The sequence below is a fragment of the Chamaea fasciata genome, unplaced genomic scaffold (assembly GCF_029207755.1).
Source record: "Chamaea fasciata isolate MVZ Bird 193981 ecotype frontalis unplaced genomic scaffold, bChaFas1.0.hap1 SCAF_27, whole genome shotgun sequence".
NCBI lineage: Eukaryota > Metazoa > Chordata > Aves > Passeriformes > Sylviidae > Chamaea > Chamaea fasciata.
Window position 1 is genome coordinate 5,761,937 of NW_027094112.1, and position 26,294 is coordinate 5,788,230.

Genomic DNA, 26,294 nt, shown 5'->3' on the forward strand with positions numbered 1-26,294 from the left:
CGCTTCCTGCCTCTCGCTGGCCTCACTTCCCGATTCCCTCAGCTCCCAGGCTGCTGCACAGCAGGATATAATGTTAGAGCTGCACTACTTCAGTTTGTCCCTAACACGGCAAGCTGTAAAAAAACCAAACTTGAATGTATTTGGAGATGTGGTCACCCATTCTCCTGCCCTTCTCAGGGACAGCAAAGCTTGTTCTGCTCCAAATCACCGCTGCAGTCGATGCAAGACCACCCAGATTCCTCCACCTCAGCTGGGAAGCTCCATTTCTGGAAGGGAGCTCGTGGTATCTTTCCACTTGTCTGAAAACCAGAGGCTTTCCTTCTCCAGGTCTTTCTGCTCTTTAAAAGGACAGTCAGCAAAACGGGCTTTCATATAAATGATAATTTTATTGTAAATAAAATGATACATTGGCCTGGCTTTGCACTGCAAGCCCCCGGTCGGTAAATAGAGACTACTGGGTCAAGGTCTTCTGCACAATCCAGGTTAAAGCCCTTTCTCTCTGCTTTGCATCATTGATGGTGACAACAAAATCCTTTTCCTCCTTTTTGAACTGCTCCTGGCACACCTACCTTCTCCCTCCTGGTCAGTCTGTGTTGGTAACTGGTGCCAGTGGGAACCCTTTGGAGCAGCTTCAAGTCCTTTGGAATATTATTCCAAATTAGGCAAAAAAACCACCCCAAAAACCCCATCCAAACTGATGCAACCTCACTGCCACTGGAATGGGCAAAGATGGGCTTTTCTGGAGAACCAGCAAATAACCTGGAATGCACAGAATCGTCACACCAAGATCAAAATGTCACTACTTTGTTTCCTAACTACCTCAGGGACAGCCAAATTCCCCCAAGTTCTTCTCCAGTGGGAATCTTGGACGTTTTTCTGATTAGTTTTAACCACTTCAGGATACTGGGACTCTGATAAGAAATTCTTTGTCAAAAAGAATATTCCCCATTTCTGCAGCACCTTCCATCAGGGACCCCAATACTCAATATTCCCTATATATCCCTCCCTGGAAGGAAGAGCAGGAAATCCAACAGGACATTTGGCACTGATGCAATAGCTTATTGTCAGCCTGGCACTCCTCCACTCTCCCCTAAATGAGTTTATTCCCAGTTTTTTCCTAGTCTGCCAGGATAAAGAGGCCAGATATAATTCAATTCTGAGGTATAATTACATTTCTGTCCACTTGAAACTTTTACTGCCAGGGCTGTTAAAAGCCTGCGGTATCAATGTCAGCCCCAAGTTATTCATTGGCGCAGTGGACTCAGGAATCCAGATCTTCCTTTTCCATAATCAAGCGGGCTGTGAGGAAACAAAGAGGCATTTTGGCTTGGCTCTACTCATTATAAACCATCAGCAAATTCTCTGCAAAACCAGCTGCTTTTTTTTCCTTTTTAAATTCATAAAGGCGTCAAATTTATTTCCCCACCTCCCCCCCCCACCCCATAACAGTCGATATATATAAAAATCACCAAATATGATCTTTTACGATATAAATTAAAACAAAAAAAAAAACCAAAAAAAAAAAAAATGAGGCATCACCGTTTACATGATGTAAAAAGAGCTAAAAAAGAGCGATATAAACTACATTCATAAAAGTGCATCTCCAAACATACAGGCAATGCTTTGGCTTGTTCCTGTGCCGAACGCGTGGCGCCGCGCCAGGCCGAGCCGGCCCCGTGCCCTCTGTCACTGTACGACGGCTGCTCCTCCTGCGGCACGGCGGAGAGCAGGGCTCTGCTCAGAGGAGGCACATCCAGCACGGGAAGGGCCGGGAGCCGCGGGACGGCGCGGAGCCCACGTCACTCCTGGGGGCTCCTGCTCTGCTCCGGAAGCGCCTCCCGTGACGCGGGTGAGGTAAAAGCCACAACAGGTCCTGAGGATTGAGCTGCTTTGACACAAGTTCCGCCGTCTCCTCACGCCCTGTTCTCTCCCAGACCACAGCGTGCGGGACAGCGAGAGGAAAGCCACGGGAGAAGGTCTGGAGTTGGTGAGGACAAGCCAAGGATAGGTAGAGTGGAACCCCCACAGATGTCAGCGTGCTCCTGCTCCCTGCAAGTGATGGGTGGTGGACGAAGACTCCAATCTTTGGTATATTTAGGTTGCAAGGCTTGAAGAGCTGGGCCCCCCAGCAGTGCTGACCCCCAGCTTTTGTCATCCAGGCTGCAGGGATGATCCCACATTCCCAGCAAAGTGGGGTGAAAAGCTCCCTAACCCCGAGCAGGAGCGTCGCGCCCTCGCTTCCCCTCGTGCCAACAGTGAAGTGCAGTCAGAAGTCAGGTCAAGGGTCTGGACAGTTTGGACTCGGGCTCCTGGTTGGGAAAAGATCAGCTGAAGTGCTCTCACGATAATTAAATAAATTATGGAACAAGGGCTTTCATAAAAGGGATCCCCTAAGTGCCCACAAGTGGGACAGTGCATCCCTGGAGTAGTGCAGGGAGCCTGGAAAGGAAACCAACACCAGCTTTTATTGGATACACTTTGCTCTGGGTTTGGCACAGAAAAAACATTTCATATTGTTAAAGCTTTTCAGGACTTTTGGTTGGTTGGGGCTGTTAGGGTTCTTTTTTCCCTCTTTCAATTCAACACAGTATTTTTCATGTGTTGAAGGAGCTTGGTTTCATTAAAACTTGCCTTATCCTGCTATTAGTATTCACTTAAAAACTTAATTTTACTGCATTATGAAGCAGTTTTCAATTTTTTTTATGGGGGAGAAGAGTGGAGGTGTGAGGAACCTTAATATGGTTTCCAATACAAGAGCAGAACACCTTCAGTGTTGCCCTATAAAGCGATATTTTAGTTAATTAACATTTGCTTTTCTTAGTTTCATTTCTCAGAGATAACTTAAATTCACTCCACGAATCCCCAGCACTTCAAAACTGCAGGTCTTTCAGGAGTGAAATAAAGATTATTAGTGCCCAAATCAGCAGAGGATTTGAGGCCACCAGGACCTCAGTCCTCCGACTTGTGGTATCTTCCAAGTGCACAATCACTTGGATGTTTTGCTGGTACCTGCACGGGGATCTCCAGGTAATTTTAGATATTTCCTACCATTTAAAAGATTCTCTCAAGTTCCCTGTTTAACTCCTGCAAAAGCTTATTCAAGTTAGGCCATAACATCTTTATGGAACTCTTAAATGATCACTTGCACATCTGTAATTGAAACAAAGGACAGCAAAGGTTGAGCTCGATTCCAGCTTCCTGTGCACAACAGGAACAAGTGTCCAGGTAATTCTCCCCAAAAACCCCTCAATTTTCCATTAGGCCACGTGCTCAAAGAAACTCTGAAGGAAATTCCTGGGCACCAGAGGGACTATCTTTGGTTAAAAGGATGGTAAAAAGTTACCAGCCAAAGAGACAGATGCAGGAGGAAGCTGAATTCCACTGAATTCCCTTCCAGAGGGGTTTTGTTTGGACCCAGCAGCCCCAGAGAGAGGAAGCAGGAGCACAGATTTGTTTGGTGTGACACAAACTAACTGACACTGTCCTAATGCTGGGACAGATCAAACTTTGGAAATTAGCTCCGGATTTTCCAATGTCAGTGGGAGAGCCCTTCCCTCAGGCCCCGGAGTGATTGCACTCTGCTGAAGCTTGTCTCATTATCCTGACATTTAGCTGGAAAGACCTCCCTCACCCCCAGCCCCAAATCCACGGGTTCATTATAAAATAACACTATTCACATACTTTTGAATCAGTATTTTCTGAACACCTTCAGATGCTGAATACTCAAGAAGAAAAATATACCATACTCTAGTGAGCGCGTGCTCCGTGACACATGGCTTTTGCTGGATTCAGGTACTGGAGATGCCTCCGGAGCCCCGGGGGGGGAAACCAGGGACTCCCACACACAGAGCTGGTCTGGAGGCCGGCGCACGTTTCTGTTTCGCTGAAGAGTGCGGCTCTTCCAGTTCCCACTGGGGTTCTCCTCTGCTCCATCAGTGAAGACACTGGTCAGATTCCCATTCCTGCGCCTGCAGAAAACACGCAGCCAGCTGCACTGCCACATCCAGGTAACTTGGGGCAGAACTGCAGCTCTGCTTGGACAGCTGTTGGCAGGATGAACATTAGTCCAGCAAACGAAGGAATCAGGCACGAGAGCAGACCCTAAGTTCCTTGGCAGAACTTCCCGAAGGACTAGGCCTAGCTGAGTTGGCATTTTGAAGATGCAGCACCACAACGGGCAGTTGCAACTAGACAAGACAGGGCACGGAAAGCCCGGCAGGAGCTGCGAGCGAGGGAGGTAATTCAGTACTGGAGCTGTGCAAACTGGTGTCTGAGCAGCTCTTCAGCAGAGGGTCTGTGCCTGGCTTCCACAAAGATCTGCTTTAGGAAGTCCCGGCAGTGTTCTGATATGTGGGAGGGGAGCTGGGGGTTGGTGGGCTGGGTGGCGATTTTGAAGATCGCTGCCATGGCTTCGTACTCTGCCCAGGGGGGCTTCTCTGTCAGCATTTCCACCACGGTGCAGCCGAGGCTCCTGGAAAGCAGAAGGAGAAAACCAAATGAGAATTCACTCAATAACGCCCAGAGTTCAGGGAGGGCTCCCCGGCTCTGGAAACGGCTCCTGGGGGAGTCTGTGCTCGGCAAACCCCGCGTGTGCCCCGACTCGGAGCCCGAGCTGCCAGCAGCTGCTTTTCCTGCTGCCAGGAGGGCAGGGGACTGCCTGCAGAGCGCCAGAGGTCCTGCTCCCCTTTGCTCCAGTTCTCCTCGCAGGAAACGTCTGTGTTAACAGGGGACAAGAGGTGCCCGTGGGACGTCCCTGAAGGCACCGTTTGACCTCGGTGGGACTCCTGGTGCTGCTGCTTCTGCCGTAACTCAAAGGCACTCAGAGAATCACAGAGTCACAGCACGGTTTGGGTGGGAAGGGACCTTCCAGACCATCCTGTTCCAGCCCCCTGCCACGTGCAGGGACACCTTCCACTGGACCAGGTTGCTCGGAGGCTCAACTTGCTGCGTTGCAAGGTAGAAAACAGACCTTTTAACGCTCAAGGTTCAGTGAATCAGAGTTCGGTGACCCCACAAAGCCATTTCAGCAAAATCCCTTTTCAGTCACAGCTTCAAAATGCCCACGCTGGGGAAAAAACAACCTAATAATATCTCCACAAGAAACCAAGCATCAGTCAAAAAATAATTGAAGTCGTAACAGTTCCAAACTGGGAAGGCAGTAAGTTAAATCCCTGTGGGACAGATGCATCATTACCTTAAGGAAAAATTCCTTGTAAAGTTAATGGGGCTCTGCAGGCTACTTCAGGGCAAGGACGTGATTCTGGGGACATGGCCGAGCCACCTTTCTGAGGCAATGTGACTCCGACACTTTCCCTGGGAAGATGGTTGCTGTAGCACTGCACTGATTGGGGTTTATTCAAAAAGGATTAATTTCTTCCTCCAGGCCACAGATTAAGTAAAAGCCATTAGTGAATTTTTAATATCCAATCCTGTGGTTTTATCACATCTTTCCATTAAAAACTGCCTCCCTCTCCCTTAAAACTAAACCTTCTTTTGAGGTGAAATGCAAGGAAAAGACATGCTGAGAGGCAGATTTGCATGAACTGCCAAGACAAGGAAGGAAAGGAACTAAATGCAGTGAATATGCAATAACTGATTTCTTGACAAGGTTTAAAATCCAACGTGAAAATTTTACAGTTTTCCAGCCATTTCAGACTTACTAGAAGAGAGTACAGAAAATGCAAACCATGTGTGCTGAAGTGCTGGGGGTTTGCTCAAAAGCAAGCAGGGATATATTATTGTTTAGACTGATTTATACCGTTTAAGCAGATCCGGTTTCTTTAAGATATTCAGCAAACAGCAGGAATGTTTTTCATGTCAAGTCACTCCAGCAATAACAAATAGCTCACATATTCTGCTATTTAGGAAAAAGAAAACTGGAGAGGGGCCTGCAGCATCGGCACAGAGCCAGGTGGGTGGATTTGTTACGTTTCTGAGCCTCTGGGCCACGCACATCCACCCTGGGACCAGCGCTGCACTGGAAAATTCTGACCCCCCAAAATAATGACTGGGATTGTAGGAACTGGAGTCTGGCCAGTGGCATCGACTCTGATGGGAACGGACCAATGTCAGCACCAAGAGGAAATCCACAACTGCACCAACCCAGGGGAAGGGCACGTGCTTCACTCTCTCCCCAGGCATCCCAACTGGGAGAGTCTGCAGGACTTAACCCTTTGCAGACGAGACACGCTTCACCTGTTTCCACTCACTGCTTGTACAGGAAACAGGCCCTGCTCTACTCTGGAGGCACAACCAGACCTTTCGTCCCTGTCGTTTACTTAAGTTTTATAATCTCACCTTTTTAAGGCCCCCAAAATTAACATTTTGGCACCAGACCATTTTGATAGAGGCTGTTCCTTGGCTATGCCAACAATAGCACAGCTACAGTTTCCATTCATGCAGATCATTTCTGATCTGACCCGGATCTTTTCTGTTATTCCCGGTTTGGGCATCTTTCCTTTAAGGCTAAAATTCTATTCATTTCCAGTACATTTTAAGCATAACTCTCACTTTATATCTGAATGAATGGGCTCTCTCTAAACAACCTTCAGTTGCTCTTCTAAGGGGTATCACAGAATCACAGAATCTCCTGTGTTGGAAGGGTCCCACAAAAGGATCATCATCCCAATTCCTGGCCCTGCATAGGACACCCCAACAATTCCACCAAGCGCCTGAGAGCATAAGAAGGACGAAAACATGACACCAGCCACAAAGCAAAAAACCAGCTATCAGTTTGAGGGAGGAATGAGTGGAAACTGTTCCTGAAAAACTAAAACTGCTCCTGAAAAACTAAGTGAGTTGCTGGGTGTTAACGCTGCAAAGCACAGCCTGCAGAAGTTCACGTCTTGAGTTCAAACCAGTGACTTCAGTTCTCCTTAAACTTTTCATGCAGACAAGACGTGAATTTGGCCGTTGCGATGGCAGAAGGTGTCTGTGTGATCTGGCTGCAGGAGGGCGTGCAGGGATCTACGGGCAGCAAGGGAGAGGCTCACCAAACGTCGGCCTTCCTGCCGTAGCCTTCCCCGCTGATCACCTCCGGGCTCATCCAGTACGGGGTGCCCGTGACGGAGCGGATGCCCGTGCCCGACATGCAGATTGTCTGCAGCCGTTTGCTGGCCCCAAAGTCCCCGAGCTTCACGTTCCCAGCAGAGTCACGGAGAATATTGGCACCTGGACAGAAGCAAGAAATGAAGACAGCTGTTTTCATGCAATCCAGCTGTTGGATCCGCAGCCTACAGGATGATATCCAACCCCAAATACCCGTGCTCATGGTATGGCTCCTTCCCCGTTAAGCCTCAGGTGACCTGCTAAACATCCTTGCTTTAATTCAGGCTGTAGACAAGCCAATTGCTAATGGCTGTAAATGTGAAAAACTTCAGGGAAAAACACAAGGAAGTGAAGGGGGGAGGGAAATGAGAGCTGAGTCAGCACCAGCATTGTTACAGCGCCTGTAAACAGCTCAGCCAGCCTAGCAGGGCCCCCAGGCCAAGGGCTGAGAGAGAACAGAGCTGTGTAGAGAAGGATTTTATTGGGATGCTGCTTTGTTGAGTGCAAGCACTGCTTTCTGGTCAGCTGGGTAACAGATGTAGCTAATTAAACCATTTTGAACTCCTACAATAAACGAGTCAATCTCCACTTTACTTGGTCAGAGGTCCTGAACACAAAGTGCCAGGGAAAAAGCAAACTTTGGAGCTTAGCTTTTATGTGGACACAAACTGAGGTTTAAACACCAAACCCAATTCCTCCTCCAAAGCTGCAATGAGGTCAAGAATTCCACTGCTGCCATTATCCGGTACGTGCCCACACGAAACCCTTCTGCTCTCAAGCCGCGTGCACTAGAGCCGGGAGGGTTCTTTTCCCCTGGCCCTGCTCTCACCCTTGATGTCCCTGTGCACGATCATGTTGCTGTGAAGGTAGGAGACGCCCTCGAGGATCTGCCGCGTGTATTTCCGGGTGACGTTTTCCGTCAGGGCCCCGTACGCCTTCAGCTGGTCCTTCACTGACCCCTGCCAAAAGGCCAACAGGAGAACTGGCAGAGAGGTGACGGAGCACAAATCTCGCAGTGTCCATTCAACTCCCCCAAGCCCTGGGTGTAATACACCCAGCTGGTCCCACAACGAGCTCTGGCCTCTGCTAAAGCCTTTCTGGAGGCTCTCTGAGCATCTCGCCCCAAGAAGCCCTTTTCCAGAACAGCAAGGACGGGCCTCATGGCAAAAATGGCTTACGGAGGTTCTGTCTGCTGCTACAACTGGTTGTGAAGACAAGCAATAAAATGGTTCAGCAGACTGATCTGGGTCAAAAGCCTCTCTTTCTGGAAAGTCAGTTTTAGCCTCGCTGGCTGTACCACGATTCTGGTAATTCAGTTACCAGGATTTACCTGTTGGCCCAAGTCCTTCGAGGTACTTTGGTAGAACAAATTTAGACTGAAGAAAAGAACTGGCTTTAGCGACTGTTACAGAGAATGTATTTCAAATACAAGACACTTGAGGAAAAAAACCAAAGAGGTTATTTGGGCACAAACAAAATGAAAGTGGTGGCATTATGAGCCAGCATGAGAAGGCACAGCCCTAAGAGGGTCTGAGGCAGATTACATAGCTAGGGGGATGACAGCAACTAATAATCCAGCTGACAAACCCAGCCACCTCCCTTTCTGATCCGTGGCTGTGCTGCTCTTACCCCTGGCATGTACTCCATGAAGATGGTCAAGGTCTTCTCTGCTCGATCCCTTAAGCAGCCGTAATACTGCACAATACGGTCGTGCTGGAGATTCTTCAGCAGCTGAATTTCACACTCCAGGGCACTCACTTCCTACGGATGTTGAGGGAGAAAATAAGATTGCAGCCCCAGAAAATACATAATAAATATAAAAGATAATAAATTTGTCATGTCAGTGGCAGGATGAGACCACTGCTGCACTGAGAAGTGTAATCCGTGACATCACTTTATCTGCTTCTCGGAAAAGGCAAACATTACCAGGGCTTCCTGTTCATTTTTACTGCATTATCTGCAGGTAAGTGTTGGTGTGGAAGCTCCGACAGAACACAGGCAGTATCATACATGGATTCAGTACCAGAAAAACTTTGCTCTTTGCCTGATTCTGTCAGCTGCGTGGCTTTACCCCAGGTGGCTGAAAGGATTCTCCATGCACAACACAGGTATAACCTCCCTTCTCTCACTAAGCTGAGGGCAGGGAGTGTTAATTCTGAAACAGCTTTGAATACAGCTCCAGAACTGGAACTTCAACCCACTGGAGAGCAAAACAACAAGTGCTGAGAGTTGCTAAGCTTCTGTCACCCAGTCCTGTTCTGATTCACACTGATTTTTTACAGGAATCAACCCTACAAACAGCTTCCTCTCCTATTTACTTCAAAGAATCTGCAGCTCTGCACATGAAACTGATCATTTGCTTTGCTCTTGCCACAGACAACAGGGTGTCACAGTGCAAAGACAAAGAGGTTATCCAACAATTTCAGACGGAACCACAGACGTTTGTTGCTCAGAAAAAGTATCAGGTTCTTGCTGAATCCAGGGATTGAACAGGAGGAACATCAAAGGTACTGAAGCTTGAGGATTTATGGAAAAAGGAATAATGTTTTCTCCCAGAATTTGTTCCACTTAACTCTTTCCAGCCCTGCCACGGGAAGGTATCAGGTTCAGCTCTCTCACTCTGGGAGAGGATGCAGAACCTTAGAGCCAGAATCTGGATGTTGCAGGAACCAGAGGAAGCTTCTTAATCAGACCAAATAATAGTTTAAGGTTTGGCGTTTCAGTGCCTTCAAAATACATTTCAGACTGCTCCTCCTTGGCTCAGAATTACTGTCTGATTTACAACACAGACATAGCAGAACTTCCCAATTTAGGACATATCTTGGCATCAATATCCCATATAAATTCAGAATAATTAAATCTTCATGGATCAGTTATTCTAGTTCAAAGTGAATTTGTTCAATATTGGGAAACTGGTACATTGCTAAAACACTAGCAAAGAACCCAAAAGCCATTCCAGCTGCATCCCCTGTGCAGGGAGTGGAGCGCTGTCCCACAATTTCAAGGTGCCCGTTCCATCTCCACTGCCTCTCAAGTGTTGTCACATCACTCTTCTTGATTAATTTACAGCCCACAGCTATTGGTTTTTAAGGACACAGAGAATTCAGAAGTGAAAATTGTTAATTAATGCACTTGATACAGGGTGTACCCTACAGACCCAGAGGTGGGTTTTGCATGTGCAAGCAGCTTTTTTTTTTCAAAAAGGGGGGAAAAAAACCCCCTACTCTTGCTGGGTTTAGTTTCATTCACATCCATGTCTAACCAGGAACACAGGGCAGTCTAGTATTCCTCAAGTAACCTGGCAAAAACCCAAAAAGCTGAGAAAGGAGAGCCAAGTATGAAGCCAGAAAATGGATTTTAGTTTCAGGCTGAAGTTAATAACACAGAAAAGTAATTTTTAAATTACTCCTATTCTTCTCCACACGACTTGAAACCTTAGTACGAACTAAATAAGGTGCCAGCTTTCAAGGACAGACAGAGAGAGACATTGTACAGGACCTCAGAGGGTTTTAGAAGCTGAGATGAGAATTACCTTGCTTGTTTCAGGGCTCTCTGGATCGAACTGGACCTGCTTAGCTGCAAGCTCCCTGCCCGTGTCCACGTCGTAGCACAAATACACGCGGCCAAAGGCGCCCTGGCCCAGCAGTTTTCCTCGGCGCCAGTTTATTGGAGCACTTGGAGCTAGGAGACAACAGCAATGATTTCCCTTCTCATTAGACTATTTAAAGAGAAAGGTGGGCTTTTCAAGGAGCAATCTCTATCATACTGGGACTGAACCAGGTATTCTGCAGTTGAACAAACACGAGGCACTCTCCCAGAGGAAGGAATTAGTGGCAGAGCTCTGAACAGAATCCAGCCATCCAGACTCTCAGGATCTGCTGACTGGCGCCCCATTAAAATGACACCACAAAACATTCTGCAAATGTGTTTTACAGACAAGTTATTCACTGGGGTTGGTGAAATTTCATTCCACCAGCAGGTGGATTCTACAAAATCACTACCTTCAGAGATGATGCAGCAACTAAAGAGCAGCTTCCAACCCTCGATCTGTAGTTACCACATGCATCAGATGAAGAAGAGCTGGATTAGCCTTGCTAAATCAATCCCAGCCAGCTGGGAACGACCTAAGCTTCTGGGACAACTTGAAGGACATTATTCTGAGTTTCTTTGCCACGCTGCCTTGGGGTTACCTCTATGGGAAGGATTTTACTGCAAGGCCCTCTCTAACCAGAAAGATCAGAAGTCGTAATTCCCTACTAGACATTGATAAAAGTAGGGACCATGTTAACACAGTGTGGGTATCATCTTCACCTGCTGAACAGTCAGACTTAATAAAAATACGCAGGATACCCAGGTAAAGCAGCATCTCCAACACCCCAGCAAGAGCTTCCACACTCAGGGCATTAGGAGCCCTGACATTCCATAAGCAGCAGTCTCCTGACCCGGAGATTAATACCTGAGCCCCCTTTTTCAGACTGGCCTTAATCCCAAAGCATATTACTCAAAGACCAGTGCTTTAGCTCCAACTTTGAAAGCAACACTACCAGATTCCTGCAGTGCAATGCATCCAATTATGTTGGATCTAACAAGAAATTCTAAAAGCAAAGACAGGAACCAGCCATCTGAACAGTGTGAAAATACAGAAGAGCTGAGAGATTAGCTTTGCCATGTCTAATTTTATCAGATTTACTGCCAGCTGGCATTTTAGTGTGTTCCTTATTCTGCTACAGGCTTATTCTTCATTTTGATCCTTAAATTACTGTATGGGATATCTGAGGTTCATCAATAATTACTTATGTTCCATTTCTTTTTTAATTTTATAATAGAAAGTTGTCCAACGAAACAAAACAAGGATGCCATTAATGCAGAAGTAAATCCTTCTACTAAGGAGCACGTGAAATACATAAAGCTCTCATGGTAGAATAACTGTAACCCGAAAGGCTGACTGAAAATGTTAACATAGCAAGAAAATAAACAAGCGTGCCTGCCTGTTTTAAGAATCCTGTAGATCATCTAGATCGAGGAAGGTTTTTTTACTTCTTAGCCGAATTTGCAAAGCTTTCTAAAGGAAAGGCCAGCTCCCAGAAGGAATCTGAGAGGAAAAAGGCTTGTCTTGTGGGCGTGACAAACAAGTCTGAAAGCAGAGCCAGGGAGCGATGTGGTTTCCATGGCTTGTAAAAGCCAGGTTACGGGCGCGAATTGGGTCTGGAGGTCACCCCTAGAGCCCTCCCTGCCCACAGCCCAGGTGGCAGCTCCTACATTTGGTGGCAATGTTCCTCTCCTGCACTCCCAGCGCGTTCTCGCTGTCGGCGCTGCGCAGGCGGCCCCGCGGGTCCAGGTACTGCAGCGCCAGCCCCAGGTTCTCCCCGTTGGTGCTCAGGGAGCGGCTGGAAGGCACCAGGGTGAAGAGGTTCCCCTGGTGACGGCGGATCCGGGGAAAGGTCCTCCGGCCTGGGGGAGAGAGTCACGCTTTTCAATAAATGCCTGCAAGGGGAAGGTAATGGCTGGGGGTCGAGCAGCAGGGAGAAGGGAGAGAAATCCCAGGTTCTGCTCTGCTCCCACGGAGCAGGATCCGCTGCCAAACAGACGAGATGCAAAAACATAACAGCTCAGGGCTGGTGCTGCCGGAGTTCAGTACAGCTCTGGATCACTCCCAAAGCAGAAGGCAGAGAACACTTTGTAATGCCCTCAGTGCTGGGAGATCTAAACTTACCTTCCAAAGGAAAAATCGGGTTTACAGGCTCTGAGCACAAGCTCCAAGTTTTGTTAACAACCACATACAAAATTACTTTCTAGATAATGTGCCCAGACTTGCAAATAAAAACCTTAAACAGAGATTGTGCCAACTTGCACCTCATGAAATTTTGAGAGATTTATTTGCATAAAGCCATCTGATGAGCAGAGATGTGATTCTTTAAATCCCTGCTATATTTAAAAGATCCAGAAGCAAGTCTGCAATGCAAATTAGCAAAGTATAATCAATCTCTGTGGTAGGAAACTACTTATATACAGCCAAGTCTAACAACTGTGTCCACAATCTCCCTACTCAACCTGGATAACCCCAGAAAGGACGAAGTAAACAAAGAATTACAAACAATCACCACTGGTTTCCAGGACAATGAGGCACCATGCACAGTAGCTTCAACCCCAGCAGTAATTTCAAGGACCAGGGCACTTCCAGGCTCTCCAAACAGGAGTCACACTCATGTAGAGGTTGCCATTGCCTCACCTTTTTTTTCCAGCCTGGGATGGGAGGTTCGAGACCAACTCACCCTCGTTGTAGTCCTTGTGCTGCATGGAGACGTTGTAGCGCCGGGGGTAGGTCCCACCTTTGCCTGCTTTGTCATAGATCTGATTCTCACGGTCTGGCAGGAGAAGCAAAGACAAAAGTGAGGCTCCTTCAAAAAAATGTAACCTCTAATGATAGAATTTTCCTCTAACAGCAGGTTTTTAGGAAGAGGCAATAAATAATTTCATAGCTTTTCCATCAACATATCCCCAGCTCTTCTATTTATACAATCTCAGCAAGCAGGGAGGGCGGCCAGCCAAGAGCACAAAACGTCTCCATCAAATAACCTCTGTACCAAAGACATACCTGAGAACTCCTGCCTGTTATCAGGAAAGCTCTGTGCCCTCGACATCCGTGACTTCCGAAAGGAAGGACTATTAGAGAAAGAAGGCAAGAATAAGTTTTGCTGTTGTTTGGGGTACTTTATTGTTGTTTTATTTTTTAAATGAACAAGCACAGCCTTGTCTAAAAGAGATTTTAATACCCTGCAGCCAGGTGTTCGCAGAGGGGTGGCTCCTCACAGGCTACTCACTTCAGAACTTTGTATTTATAACACAAAGCTACTGAAGCACCAGTTTGTTGCTCTGTGGTTGTGCCAGGAAATAACACAGCTTTAAGACACAGTTAATGCTCTTTAAGAAATACAGTAGGATACAGGTAGGAAGTAAGTTCTTGTTTCCCTCCAAGGAAACGGGATTTTTTTTAAGTACAACTGGCATTTCCATCTGAGCACACATGTTCTCACCAGTCTGTACATTTGTACCTGGCTGCTCACCTGTCCAAGGACTGGCAGCTTCCTGACACCGAGTTTTCAGCACTGCTTAGAGGGTCCAGCATCTGCAACACAGAAGAAACCACAAAGCAACATCAGTGCAGTCCCGGGCTCAGGAGAGGCTGTGCCAGAGGAGCAGAGCCCACAACTGCTTGCCTGCAGGATGCCCAGCTGAAGAAGGGAGGCTAACCGTATTTAAATGTACAATTTTCCTTTATCTCCCACAGAAATTAGGTTCATATAAAATTTGAGGCACTGCTTTAGCTGTTGAAAGGCTCTGCTGTGAAAAATGCAAGCTTTAGCAGCCTTGTGCTGCATTTTGATCCCAACCAGCTCCAAGAACAGTCTCTGCTGGTGCTGCTGCCTCCACCTGCGAGCCGCCCTTTGGCCTCACTTCCCACTTTTCTGAATGGAGAGCAGAGTTTCAAAAGCAAGAGGGTCACACAAACCTGGTAATAGGAAACCTTGTCACATGTGCGACAGCACCAAAACTGCTCAGTCAGAGGTGGAGGGGCAATGCCCAGAACAGGGAACTGCTCCTGGCAGCCCAACAAAGGCTTTGAACTTACACAGCTACAATTTGAAGCCGTTTAAATGCACAAAACAGCACTTGTAGAATCCCAGAAAGGTTTGGACTGGAAAGGACTTTAAGAGTCATCCAATTCCACTTCCTGCCATGGGCAGGGACACCTTCCACTAGATCAGGTTGCCCTTGGACACTTCCAGGGACGGGGCAGGCACAACTTTCTGGACAACCTGCGTCTCCCCGCTTAAAGGTGTCGACGCAACCACAGCCAGCGAGTATCCGGGAAAAGACAAGAGGGCCCGGGCCCAGCAGAAGCCCGTGCCCGTACTCACGCACTGCTCGCTGGTCTCGGGGATGAACTCGCCCTCGCTGTGGATGCTGGTGTAGGAGCCCTGGCGGGCGATGCGCTGCTGCCGCTCGGGGACGTACCCGGGCGGGGGCGAGCTCCGGCCCGTGTTCTGGGAGCCTGCGACAAGGACAGCACTCACACTGCTGCACACGACAGCCCCGAGCCTCCACCACCTCCACAGCAACTCCAGAGCGAACCCCCAGTCCGGGCACACGGGGAACCGGGGAAACCAAACTGGCTGATGCACACCTGATGTTTTAGGTGCTACATGATTATTGCTGAAGCTCCTGACAAAGCAGTCACCTATTTCTAACCTCTTCTGCTCAATCTTCCGAGCAGAATTCCAGTTTATATCATCTGTTAGTGGCACTACCTAAAGAGTTTCTCTTGTGCTACCCACTGAGAGAAATTTCCCTCCTAGAGTTTATTTTTTCCTTGCAGATCTCAAAGAAGATGAAACTTTAGATAGAGGAAGAAAAAAATCCCCTTTCTGCAGTGACCTATCCACCTGCAGCTGCCACCAATTCCCACTGTGAGTTCCAAGAACTGCTGTGGTCCAGCCAGTCTGCTCGAGGTCACACATGAAGTCAGAGGCAGCAGGTGACGACCAGCTCTCGAGCTGTGCTCCTTCCAACACTGTCTTTAATTAACTGTGTGTACTCAGGTGCTCGGAAAGATGGGTAAAGATCAGCAAATATTCTCCCAAGGAAAATATTTTCTATAGAAGTTGTAATAAAGAGCGAAAGCAAGGAGCCGGGAGGAGTGAACTGAAAAGCAGGACACACACCTTTGAGGGGGCTGAAAATCAGAGCACACACCTTTTGGGGGCTGCAGAAGGAAAACGAGCAATGCTGGCATGGCTCAGAGTGCAAAGGGGGTGAACTACATGAAAGAAAAGGGATTAATAAAATCATGGGATCATTAAGGTTGGAGAAAACCTCCACAATCACAAAGCCCAAGACTGTCAAGTCCACAATCTATTGCTCTTGAGCTCCCACCCGATTTCCCAAGCAGCTCCCAGGGCTCCTGTGCCCTCTGGAGCCGTCTGGAGGGTGGGATAGCCCCGGGTGTGCCCCAGCCCTGGAGCACTTTCACTGCTTCCGACAGATGCCACGGCCGGAGCGAGCCCAGCGCCCGCTGGCACCGGCCCAGCTGCTCTTGTGGAAAGGCCCCATCCCTGGGCAGGAAAAGGAAGTCGGCACTAAATCCATGTATATCAAAGGAAGTGAGTGGAAAAAACACAAGCCCTGCCAGAATGCTTAGCAGCTTTTTTTTTTTTTTTAATAAAAGTTATCTTTACTTCCAAAGCTCTGAGCTGGTGACAAGAGGCCCGAGGCCGTTTGGAGCTCAGGAACCACACAGGTCCCTCTCCTGCTTGCAAAAGGCTTTATCTGAACACTGTTTTGCACTTTAATTGCATGACATGGTATGATTTGGAGAGCCTCTATGCCTGAAACACCAGGAAACAGGGCACGTTCCTCTTCCAAACCAACGACAGAAAAAGAGAAGGAAAAAGGAATTGATGCAAGACCGAGCTATTGCCAAATTACCAGCAGACCTCTGACAGGTCTGGAATTCTTCTGGACCTCTTCATGATGTAACAGTCTGGTACTCTGACACGTCCAGAAAATGAAACCAATGGTTTCTTGACTGATGAAGGACAAGCTATTCAGAAAGCATCCCTAAGTTGGGATAAGAGGAAAGCGTGTGTAACTGGGATATAGAAGGGGCCCCTTATTACCGTACAGTTTACCCATGACAGACATTTGCTACAGTCTGTTGGCTTTGGCACCATTATCTGGATACCTCAGAATGTCAGTAAAGAGAAATATACATGTAGATATATTTTAAATAAAATAATTTTGGCATTCAATTTGTTATAGAAGAAACTTGGTGTTCAGACGTGCATGGACACCACTTCTCAGGACCAAGGAACGTTGCTCTCTTTATGCATATTAACTTCAAACTAGGAAGGATGGGAAAAGCCTTTTTGTCCCCATTTCAGTCACGTACTTCACAAGCTTTTTCAGTACTTCTTTGCTTGTTTGCTGCTTCATAAAAGCAAATTGTACAGAAGGGGATCAGTAAACTCTCCACAGGATGCAAGCAGGTTTGTTGGACAAGTCCCACACTGAGAACTGCTCTAGCCCACAAGTCCTTCCCCCTGAGCTCATTCCCCAGCTACCTCTGGTCAGAACAGTGTGGATCCAAGTCTGGTTTCAACCCCCGTACGGAGACTGTTGTGGTTTAAGCTGATTTATTATTTAATACTTTGCACTGTAAACACTGATCTAAAATCATGTAATAATTCTGTCTCAAGTTTACAGTTATTGAAACCGAAAAACTCCTTTGCCACAGTGAAGAGCTTTCAAACAAAACAACTCTGACATTCCCAGCTCCTGGTACTGCCCTTTGTGACTTGCATCACCTGTCCTCAGGCGTTAGCTCTGACAAGCCCCAAAATAGCTGTTGTAACAAAGAGTCATCCTCTGCTTCTGTTTCCAGCAATATTTACCTTCTCTCATTTCTGAAGCAGAAACAGTTTACACAGAGCAGCATTTCAGGCTCTGGCCTTCACACTCTCACCTTCCTCCTGCACTTTCACTGCTCACTGAGCTTCACACCAAGGAGTCAAATCCTAAACCACAGACTTTTGGGGGGTTTTGGGGTCCATAAATCCTTGAAGGTGTTTTACATGTTTAAGTTTTTCATGTGAAGGTTAACAGCTTTGAGCATCGTTCAAGAACAGATTTGAATTGTGCTGCATGGTTACACAGAAGGTTGTAACATAGAAATTGGGAGAAATCAGACAAATTTGCCAGAGATGGAAGTCATAAAAACTACTGAAGTCCTACACGAACCTTTCCCACAAAGAGGAGTTCACTGAGCTAACAGAAACCCGAAGAAATGACACAAAGGCACATATTACTCTGGGTTTTTTCATTATCTTTGGTGTATCTCTCATTTTGTCTTGTGCTCTACTCACCTGATAATTCCAAGAGTGAAAGTTTAGGCAACTCAGAATGTAGGACACTAGCTGGATGTGCAATAGAAAGTCCTAGTAAAATGCTTGATTACAGGAGTCAGGAGAGATTCCAAAGCCCGTCGTTAAAAAAATCAAATCTAGGTTTCATGAACTGAAATTGCCAATCTAAATAAAAAGCTTAATAGACTCACATCAGCGTTCCAAACTTGTAACCACAATGGCTCTGGCTTTAGGACATCCCCTTTAGCAGCTCCTCAGCTGTTCCACAACTTACCAAGGAACTTTGAAACATTCTATTGTAAACACTTTAGGAGCTTTTGAAAATGAACTGCCTTGTCCCAAAATAACCTTTCGATTTCTCATGGCTCTCCTAAATGCTGTACCATAAACACTAGTGCCCCGAAGATACATTCCAACAAACAAAAACATGTAGAAGTGGCAAAAATACTCACTGACAGACAGATGCCTACTCCTGGGTTCTGGCTGCTGATAGGGTGTGCTCACATCCCCCACGGATTGGGAAGTTTTAATCCTGACCTGCTTGGGCAGTCCAGAATGGGGTGAAGAACTGGTCTGTTGGGTAAAATGCAAAGAATAAAACAAAATAAAGTGAGATGAAGGAGCTCAAGTAGTCTGGCCACAGTTTCAAAAATATTATGCTTAGTACCAAGAAAGTGCTGAGCAACACTTCCAGAGCCTGAAATCTTCTTAATTTAGAAAACACAAACAAAAAAGCAGCAAAAGAGCCAGGTTTACAATTACGGTGTAAAACAGGAGTCAGAGAACTTCTGAACTTGTAGAACAAGTGCAGCTCAACTCAAGTGCGTGATTTGCAGGTCTCAGTGCCCGACACTACCAGGCAAACACGAGAGGCTCCCGTCACCCCCTGAGACCAGGGCACAGAAGCATCTACAATTTCCATCAGCCACCTTGACCAGCAGAGATAAATTCTGAATCCTGCACTGTTTCAGAAGCAACCTGACTCCCCACAGCCTTTAAAAAGTAAATTCGCAATTCAGACTAAGTAAAAATAAATTCTGGAGAGTTTAACAGCACCAACAGTTTGGAGATGCCAAAATGGATTTATTTATCCTTCCCTGAACTTACATAGATATTATCTAATTAAAGACAATATTTGCACAGAGCCCTCATCACATTCAACGTAGGAAGAAGAATGAGACACATGAAAACTCCCCCAAGCCAATGAGATCCTGTGTTAAAGTAGGGGCTCAATACCTCCAGGCATTTCAATTTCAACCTTGACCCAACACACCTAGCTTTCCATATTCCCTTCCTCTTGACTTACAGAATTTATCTTGTTTGAGAAGAACATAACCAAAGACACCTCAAGGAAATTTATTTGAACATGACAGGCAAACCAGGTGTGACAACTCAGATACTTTAATTCAATAATAAAGTACTGAATGGTTGCTCATTTAGTTAGTACATACACTTGAAAGGAGTAAGGAGAGAGCCTGATTTAAGTCACATAAACTCCAGCATGGGCAGGTTCATGGGAGCTGGATAAAGGGTGCAGAGGTCACCCTGCCGATGGACAGTCTGGCTTTGGTACTACAAGGGTTCCAGCTTCACCAGCTCTCCTCACCACTTTCTAAACATGAAGAGAAGACTGGCAACAGGGGTGAACTGACTGAGAAAATAAACGAGTCGCAGAAAGAGGCATAAGAAAATTAACCTGAGTGCAGCTCACAGACACAGGCTCCTGGTACAAGGGACCCAGCGGCTGCTGTAAGGTTCGTTTGCTTTCTGCACAGATCTGTGCCGAAGCCACCTTTCCATCCCCAGAAAAAGAAAAGAGCACAACCAAAACAAAATCTGCATCCTGTACTTCAGGAAAAATAATGCTTCCCGCTCCCTCAGTGGGATGAGATCATGCAGCCAAGAAACCTCCTCCAGGCTTGTGGGCTTTATCCCACGGAGGGTTCTCCTGTCAGACAACGCGGAGCAGCAGAGGAAGTCGGAGGAGAAGGGGGAAACAGTGGCACTTACTGAAGGCTTCGCTGTTTGTTTCTGCTTTGAGTAAAAGAGGAAAAAACAGCTAATAAAAGGACATCAGCAGCGGCCACTGGCTGGCGCAGGGTGAGATTTACCAAGTGTTTACTGGTTATGCAAAGTTAGATGGTATCACTTGACATCTGCCTGCAGCCTGAAGGCACTGACACGAACAGAGGGCTGGGAAAGAGGACTGCCTGACGGTGCTCTACCAAAAGTTGAGGCCACCTTTGACAGGACGTGTCCTGACAACACAGAACTTTGGTCTGACTCCACCAGGTCAGACCAAAGACCTTCTTGCCAAGTATTGTCTACAGAACAGGCAGCAACAATTGCTCAGGGAAAGGGCACAGGACAAGGAACAGCATCATCCCCTCCTACACCTTCCCAGTCATTTGGGAAAGGGCTGTTAACACTCCTGAAGTCCTTTGTATTTCCATTACCGTGGATTATCAAATTAAAAAATAGCGAAAAGTAGGTTTAAGTTATCGTGACAGTTCCAGGAATTACAGGTGTGATTATTTCAAGAGTTGAGCTCCCAGCCTGCAGAACTTGAATAGGGATGAACATTCCAGATTGACAAGCTACTACCAAGAGAGCAGCTTTCTGTGTCACACTCTTCAGGAGAATGTGGTAATTTGCAAATCAAATATCTAAGCTACTGAGGTCTTTGCTTTGAAAAGCTGCACGACCTTAATTCTGAAGAAAAAAAAATAGAGATATTGGTAGAGTGAACCGTGTTTTCCAGTCACAGATCAGGAATAAAGGAAAATTCTGACTCTTTGCCTACTTCAGCTTGCAGTTCATTCAATGCCCAAAATGGGCATCTCTGGGAGCTTGACTTAAGCTATTTTTCACATTATGATCTTGTGTACTGAGAAAAGCAAACTACATTGACACCCACTGCCACAGCCACCTGTGGTAGAGGGAACCAAGAGAACCCAACTCATCTCAGGTCTGAATACACCACTGTTAGCAAAGGCAACTCCTTTTCTCAGAGTCAGGCTGGACTCAATGCATTAGGGCTACAGAGCTGAAAAATCACTGGGAGCTGTCCCCAGGCTTCTCACCCAGGGAAAAAAAAGTCCTAAAGGCTTTTCTTCAAGGACAACCTGTACTCTAAAGGCAAAATAATCCCACACGTTTTCAACACTGTGCCATTTATCAAAGCTAATAAAACTTCTCTGCAAACCGAACTCATCAAGAGTTTTCTGCCTACAGCCACTGGGTATTTGATATAAAATGGCCTTCACATGACAGCTTAAAAAGCTGCAATGTTTTAGCCCCCAAACAGCTGCTGAAGGCAGGGAAAAAAAACCCAACACAAAGAGACACCTATAGCCGAGGCAATGCAAAGAGGATAAACACATGCATTTGTGCCTGGGAAGAGTGATTTTATAATCCCTGTCACACTCAGTTAATGCTGTCATTGTGCTTTGGAGTCTTAAGGGTAAGCCCCTTGATTTTGCTGCAGCCCCAGAAGTTGTTACCTACATGGTTTCTGTCCTGGGACAGCAACAGTATCCTCAGGCTTTTCACATTCGAGCTCCTGTCTAAGAGATCTACAGCTTTATCCAGGTCATCTTGGTTTTTCAAAGGAATAGAGAGCTGCAAAATAAAGAGCAGGGGAAAAAAATCATTAGAAAAGACAGAAAAAAATAAGTCTACTTCTACAATAGGTATTTAAACAAACACTAAAAAAATACAGACTATAAAACAGGATTCTGATTGCTCAGTTATTCCACAAATTTTCATTCCAATACTGTCTTACTGTCCTTTTTAATGAGGTTTTCCTCCCATGTCAGAGAAATGGCAGACCCTAATGCGAATTCCTCTAAAACATCACCCACAAAAGTATTAATTGCTACCAGGATTTGCTGTTTGCAAAGAACAGAGACTTGTCAGCCCCTGACTCTCCGATGAGAAAAGAATACTTATAAACCCAGAAGTAATGATCAAGTGAAAATTGGGCTTCAGGTAGAATGAGAGTGTCCTAAGCAACAGCGGAACAAGGGAACAAGATGCTGTTTGTACAACACACACATCACTGAGATGCTTTACCAGGATCAGCACATCTGCCTTTGGATCAGGGATTCGACAATGCTTCCTACTAAAGGAAGACCCGAAAATTAAATCTCTGGGTACAGAATTCGTGATGGGGAAAGGAGGCGTCATGCAGAGAGCACAGAGAGCTGGGCACCTCGCTGTTCATGTAGTGGAGGTCCAGGGGCTGCCCAAAGGCTGTTTTCACTTTCTGCTGCACGTCCTCGTAGCGCACGGGACGGACAAACGGGATAATCCTGGGAGGAAAGAGAAGCACTGACTCAGTGCAGAGACACACTTCATAACGCAATCAAATCACATGGCTGAACCATTACACGGCTTGAATGGTCTCCTTTCATCCCCAAGCAAGTAGTGAACCTTTCAAATTTAAATTTGTATGTATTATTTCAATAAAGAATTATTGATCTCTGGCCCATTTCCATACAATTTGTCAAAATGCAATATTCAGCTGGAGATTTCAAATAGAATCCCTCTGCCCCTGGGCAGAAAAGTATCCTTTTTGAATAAATGTCTTTCACATAACAGGATAAAAATGTCCTGTGCACCTTGGCTTAAAAAATACCACCTGCTCTGGCACAGATGAGTTACGGCCACAAAGAGCTGGATTGTGAGCACCAATTAACAAACTTGTCACGAGGCAGAAATAACAGGATACAACAAGGTCTCCCCTGAGCCTCCTCTTCTCCAGGCTAAACAATCCAAGATCCTCTTCACACATGAACTATTATAGTATCTGGTTATACTTTCTGTCCTCAGCTGGAAGATTAGTGTTCTTTCCAATTTTTGCTAGTTAGCTTTAGGAAAAAAAAAATCAGCTCCAACCAAAGAGCTTTCAGGTTTTTTGTATCTATCTTCCTCCTTTTTTCATTCGCTACATCAGCACACTACAAATGATCAAGGGACTGTTTGGATTTCCAAGTTACTGAGTGGACCATGGAAACTCCAGATCTGTTCCTGCTCATAGAGGCAACTCCGTGAGACCCTGAATTATCTCATGAGTTTGTGGGGAAAGGGAGGGAGAGGGGCGCTCTGCAGGGGCCACAGATGGAAGCTGGGGCTGCCCCTGGATCCCCGCAGTGTCCCAGGCCAGGCTGGACAGGGCTGGAGCAGCCTGGGACAGTGGGACATGTCCCTGCCCATGGCAGGGGTGGCACTGTGTCTTTGAGGTCCCTTCCAACCCAAACCATCCAGGGATTCTGTGACTCTGTGATGAAGCTGTGCTTTGGAGAAAAGGCTGTTTCCCAACCATCCATCCACACAGCTTCATCAGCCCTGGGTATCCTCTCATGAGGTGCAGCTTTTGTTTTAAATAACCAAAAAACTGGCCCTGGTGTTAGTTGGCTTCCTCAGCCCCTTCCCATGAAGGGTTATTTTGCTACCAGACCTACAACATTCAGCTGTTTGGATGTAATTGTCCCTGTTAAAAAGCAGCCCACAATAACATTTTCTACATATTCCTAAGAAAGCCATAGACGAAACCCCAGTACTCTGGCACCACAGAAACGCAATGTGGCTCTCAGCCCCTCATAAAGGCTCCCATTCTACACTCAACGCTTTCAAAAGCAGAGCTGTTCTCAGGTGCCACAAATTTTATTAGTTTAAAAACTCTGTGCACTCCTCTAACACAAAATCCTGGACTGCAGGGTTTAAGGAGCCCATTCCTGCCTGACCACCTTAAATATTTGTGGTTAGATCTGGCAGCTGCCGTGAAACCAAGCACACACACTGACATTCTGGGGCAAGCTCCCTGTCTGGAACTGCACACTGTGCTGGGAGCAGGGAATTCAGGCGAGCACAACTGCATAATTAGACTGACACACAATCAACCTTTTCATTTTAGAAAAAAAAAAAAAAAACAGGAGAAAACCCTTCTGCCCCCTGAAATGCACCCAGCAGACAGATGATAAGCCTGTGGTGACAGGATTTTGAGCTCCCCTGTCCTGACACAGGGTGACAAGAAATTGTGACATGTCCCACTGTGGCTCTGCCGTCCCCACACAGCCCCTAACACAGGAGAGTGCTGAGCAGAGCTGACTGACAAGGAGGAAGCAAATCTCAGCGATGATTACCTGTAAAATTTCTCCCACAGCACAAAAAGTCACTGACAGAATTCATCACACAGGGTTTCAGTGAAAGAAACAGTTCAAGTTTTGAGGACGAGTAGAAATTCTCCACAACCTGCTCTGCCAACAAAGAACACTTCTGCTTTCCTAACAGAAATCCCAAAATCTGACACAGGAGGAGCTTCAGCAACTCGGGCAATATCCTCTGCTGGAACAGGCTGTGAGGATCACTACAGACAACTTATCCTCCTGCAGCACTGGCACTAAATTTGCATTTTATCACGAAATCGTGAACTACTTCACGTGCCTGGCCTGGGAGAAACCAAAGGATTCCCACAGGATGGCTGTGACGATGGCACACACATTCATGCTTACAACCCAGTGAACATCTTCCAAAATACGGACACTATGACCCAGCACCACGATCACACTGTCCCCCAGTGAGAGCAGACCCAGAGACCCCAGACAAGCCCAGAGCCTTCCTGAGTGTTCACACAGCCTCCAGCCACTAAATGTTTCCAGAGTTCCTCTCAATTTGATGGCAAATAAGAGGCTTTTCGGGACCTACTCTGAAATATTTCAGCAATTTTATTCACTGCAAACAATGCTGTAAAAACTGAAGCTGCTATTTCAGTTATTTGGTTTTTTTTCTTGTAAAATAATGTCTCTCAAAACCAAATACCAGAGGAAATAACAAAGAAGCTTTTACACCAATGAAAAATAAAATCTTCCCTTGTTGTATCTATTGCTCAATCACAGCAGGGCAGTGATAATGACAGGGCATCAGGAAGTGAGAAACTAGAAAAGAATGACGCTGATTTGATCAGCTTCATTTGGTTTCAGTTAAATGAAACAAAATGGGAACATATCTGAAATAAGAGTTTCAGGCTGACCTTATTTCAGGCTGGACAGCCTTTAAAAATGCTGCAGTTCACTTACAAATAAATATTATGAAAATAAATCAGTATTTTATGACACACCGATCTCTAAAAATAACCAAGTTGTGTGTGACCTGTTTGCTATTGCCTCCACTGTGTGATTTCCATTCAGGAAAAAGGAAAGCAAAGCCAACAAAATATTTAAGCTAAATTAGTGATGACTAAATTACTCTCCTAAGCAAAGAATCAAAGCAGTGAAGGCCAACTTACCGTCTCTCCCCATTATGTTCAAACTTTATCCTGACATCATTCTGCAGGAGAAAGAACAAAAGGTGAGCTCACAATCAAACCCTGGCACACACAGCAGCACACAAATGCACTGTACTATGATTTTAGAATTTTAACTTTCTCCCTGGGAGCTGAAGCAGACAAGTGGCTGATACATGAACACAGCACGTGAGGAATGGAGAAACTGCTGAAGGAGAAAGAGAAGGAAAGGGGTAAAAAAGCAAGCTGCAATTTTTGTAAACTGACACTCAAACAGAAGACATTGAAATAAACTTTAAAAGCATTAGTCTACCTTTAACACTGCATGGGAAAAATCTAAAATTCAGTCCTAACTGCTTATCAATCTGTAGTTAAGTTACTGTAAGCTTGCTCAAAGCATGCGTGGCAAAAAAAAGAGAGGGAATGTGCTACATTTTTGATTCCTACTCTTATTTTTAAATTTTTATTCCTATTTATTATTCTTCATTCTTAAGATATGGAGTAATTCTCTGTTTTCGCAAAAATGCAGCCCCTGAAACTCAGAGTTACAAACTGGCTGATTCTGTGTCACCTTTTAAAGCTCTAAGGTTTCAGCAAAGGGGTCATCACCACCATCTGGACAGTGAAAAGCACTGACTGTGCAACCTGTGCAGTCACTGTAAACTCAGAAGATGCTGCGTGGCATGGAAGAGTCAACAAGCTGAACTTTCAACTCTGGACATTGAAGTTCAAATCCCGATTTAGGTGAGAAAGATAAAAATAGAAGGGAAAAATCTGCTCTGATAAGACTCCATCATTTCTGCTGCACAATTTATGTGATTGGAATAGATTAAGCCATCTGTGAAAGCCTCAGACAATAGGCAATCATGCATCTAGGAACTTCAAAAAAATGTGGCCAGGAAATGCTCTTTAGCTGGAGGAAGTTTCTGGCAGGCCCAGTGGTGAAGAATGCAGTTCAAAAGGACCCATGGAGTCCCTGGGAGCACACGGAATTCCTGCAGCAGTGCTGGAGGGACAGCATGGACCAGGGCAAATGACCT

The 26,294-nt window shown here is 46.1% G+C and overlaps 1 protein-coding gene across 1 annotated transcript in view; it reads right to left on the reverse strand.

Moving 5' to 3' along the window:
- Window positions 1-366: 366 nt before the first annotated feature.
- MAP3K3 (mitogen-activated protein kinase kinase kinase 3) overlaps window positions 367-26,294 on the reverse strand; it is a 35,181-nt gene continuing 9,253 nt past the window's right edge. Inside the window, exons 4-17 of the mRNA XM_066204886.1 lie at window positions 25,258-25,298; window positions 22,183-22,282; window positions 21,477-21,590; window positions 18,422-18,542; window positions 14,967-15,100; window positions 14,112-14,173; window positions 13,643-13,710; window positions 13,320-13,412; window positions 12,307-12,498; window positions 10,580-10,728; window positions 8,677-8,808; window positions 7,877-8,006; window positions 6,993-7,170; window positions 367-4,471 (exon numbers count right to left, since the gene is read on the reverse strand). Of these exons, the coding sequence (XP_066060983.1) occupies window positions 4,243-4,471; window positions 6,993-7,170; window positions 7,877-8,006; window positions 8,677-8,808; window positions 10,580-10,728; window positions 12,307-12,498; window positions 13,320-13,412; window positions 13,643-13,710; window positions 14,112-14,173; window positions 14,967-15,100; window positions 18,422-18,542; window positions 21,477-21,590; window positions 22,183-22,282; window positions 25,258-25,298 (1,743 nt within the window). The 3' untranslated portion in view covers window positions 367-4,242. The remainder of the gene's footprint in view (window positions 4,472-6,992; window positions 7,171-7,876; window positions 8,007-8,676; window positions 8,809-10,579; window positions 10,729-12,306; window positions 12,499-13,319; window positions 13,413-13,642; window positions 13,711-14,111; window positions 14,174-14,966; window positions 15,101-18,421; window positions 18,543-21,476; window positions 21,591-22,182; window positions 22,283-25,257; window positions 25,299-26,294) is intronic.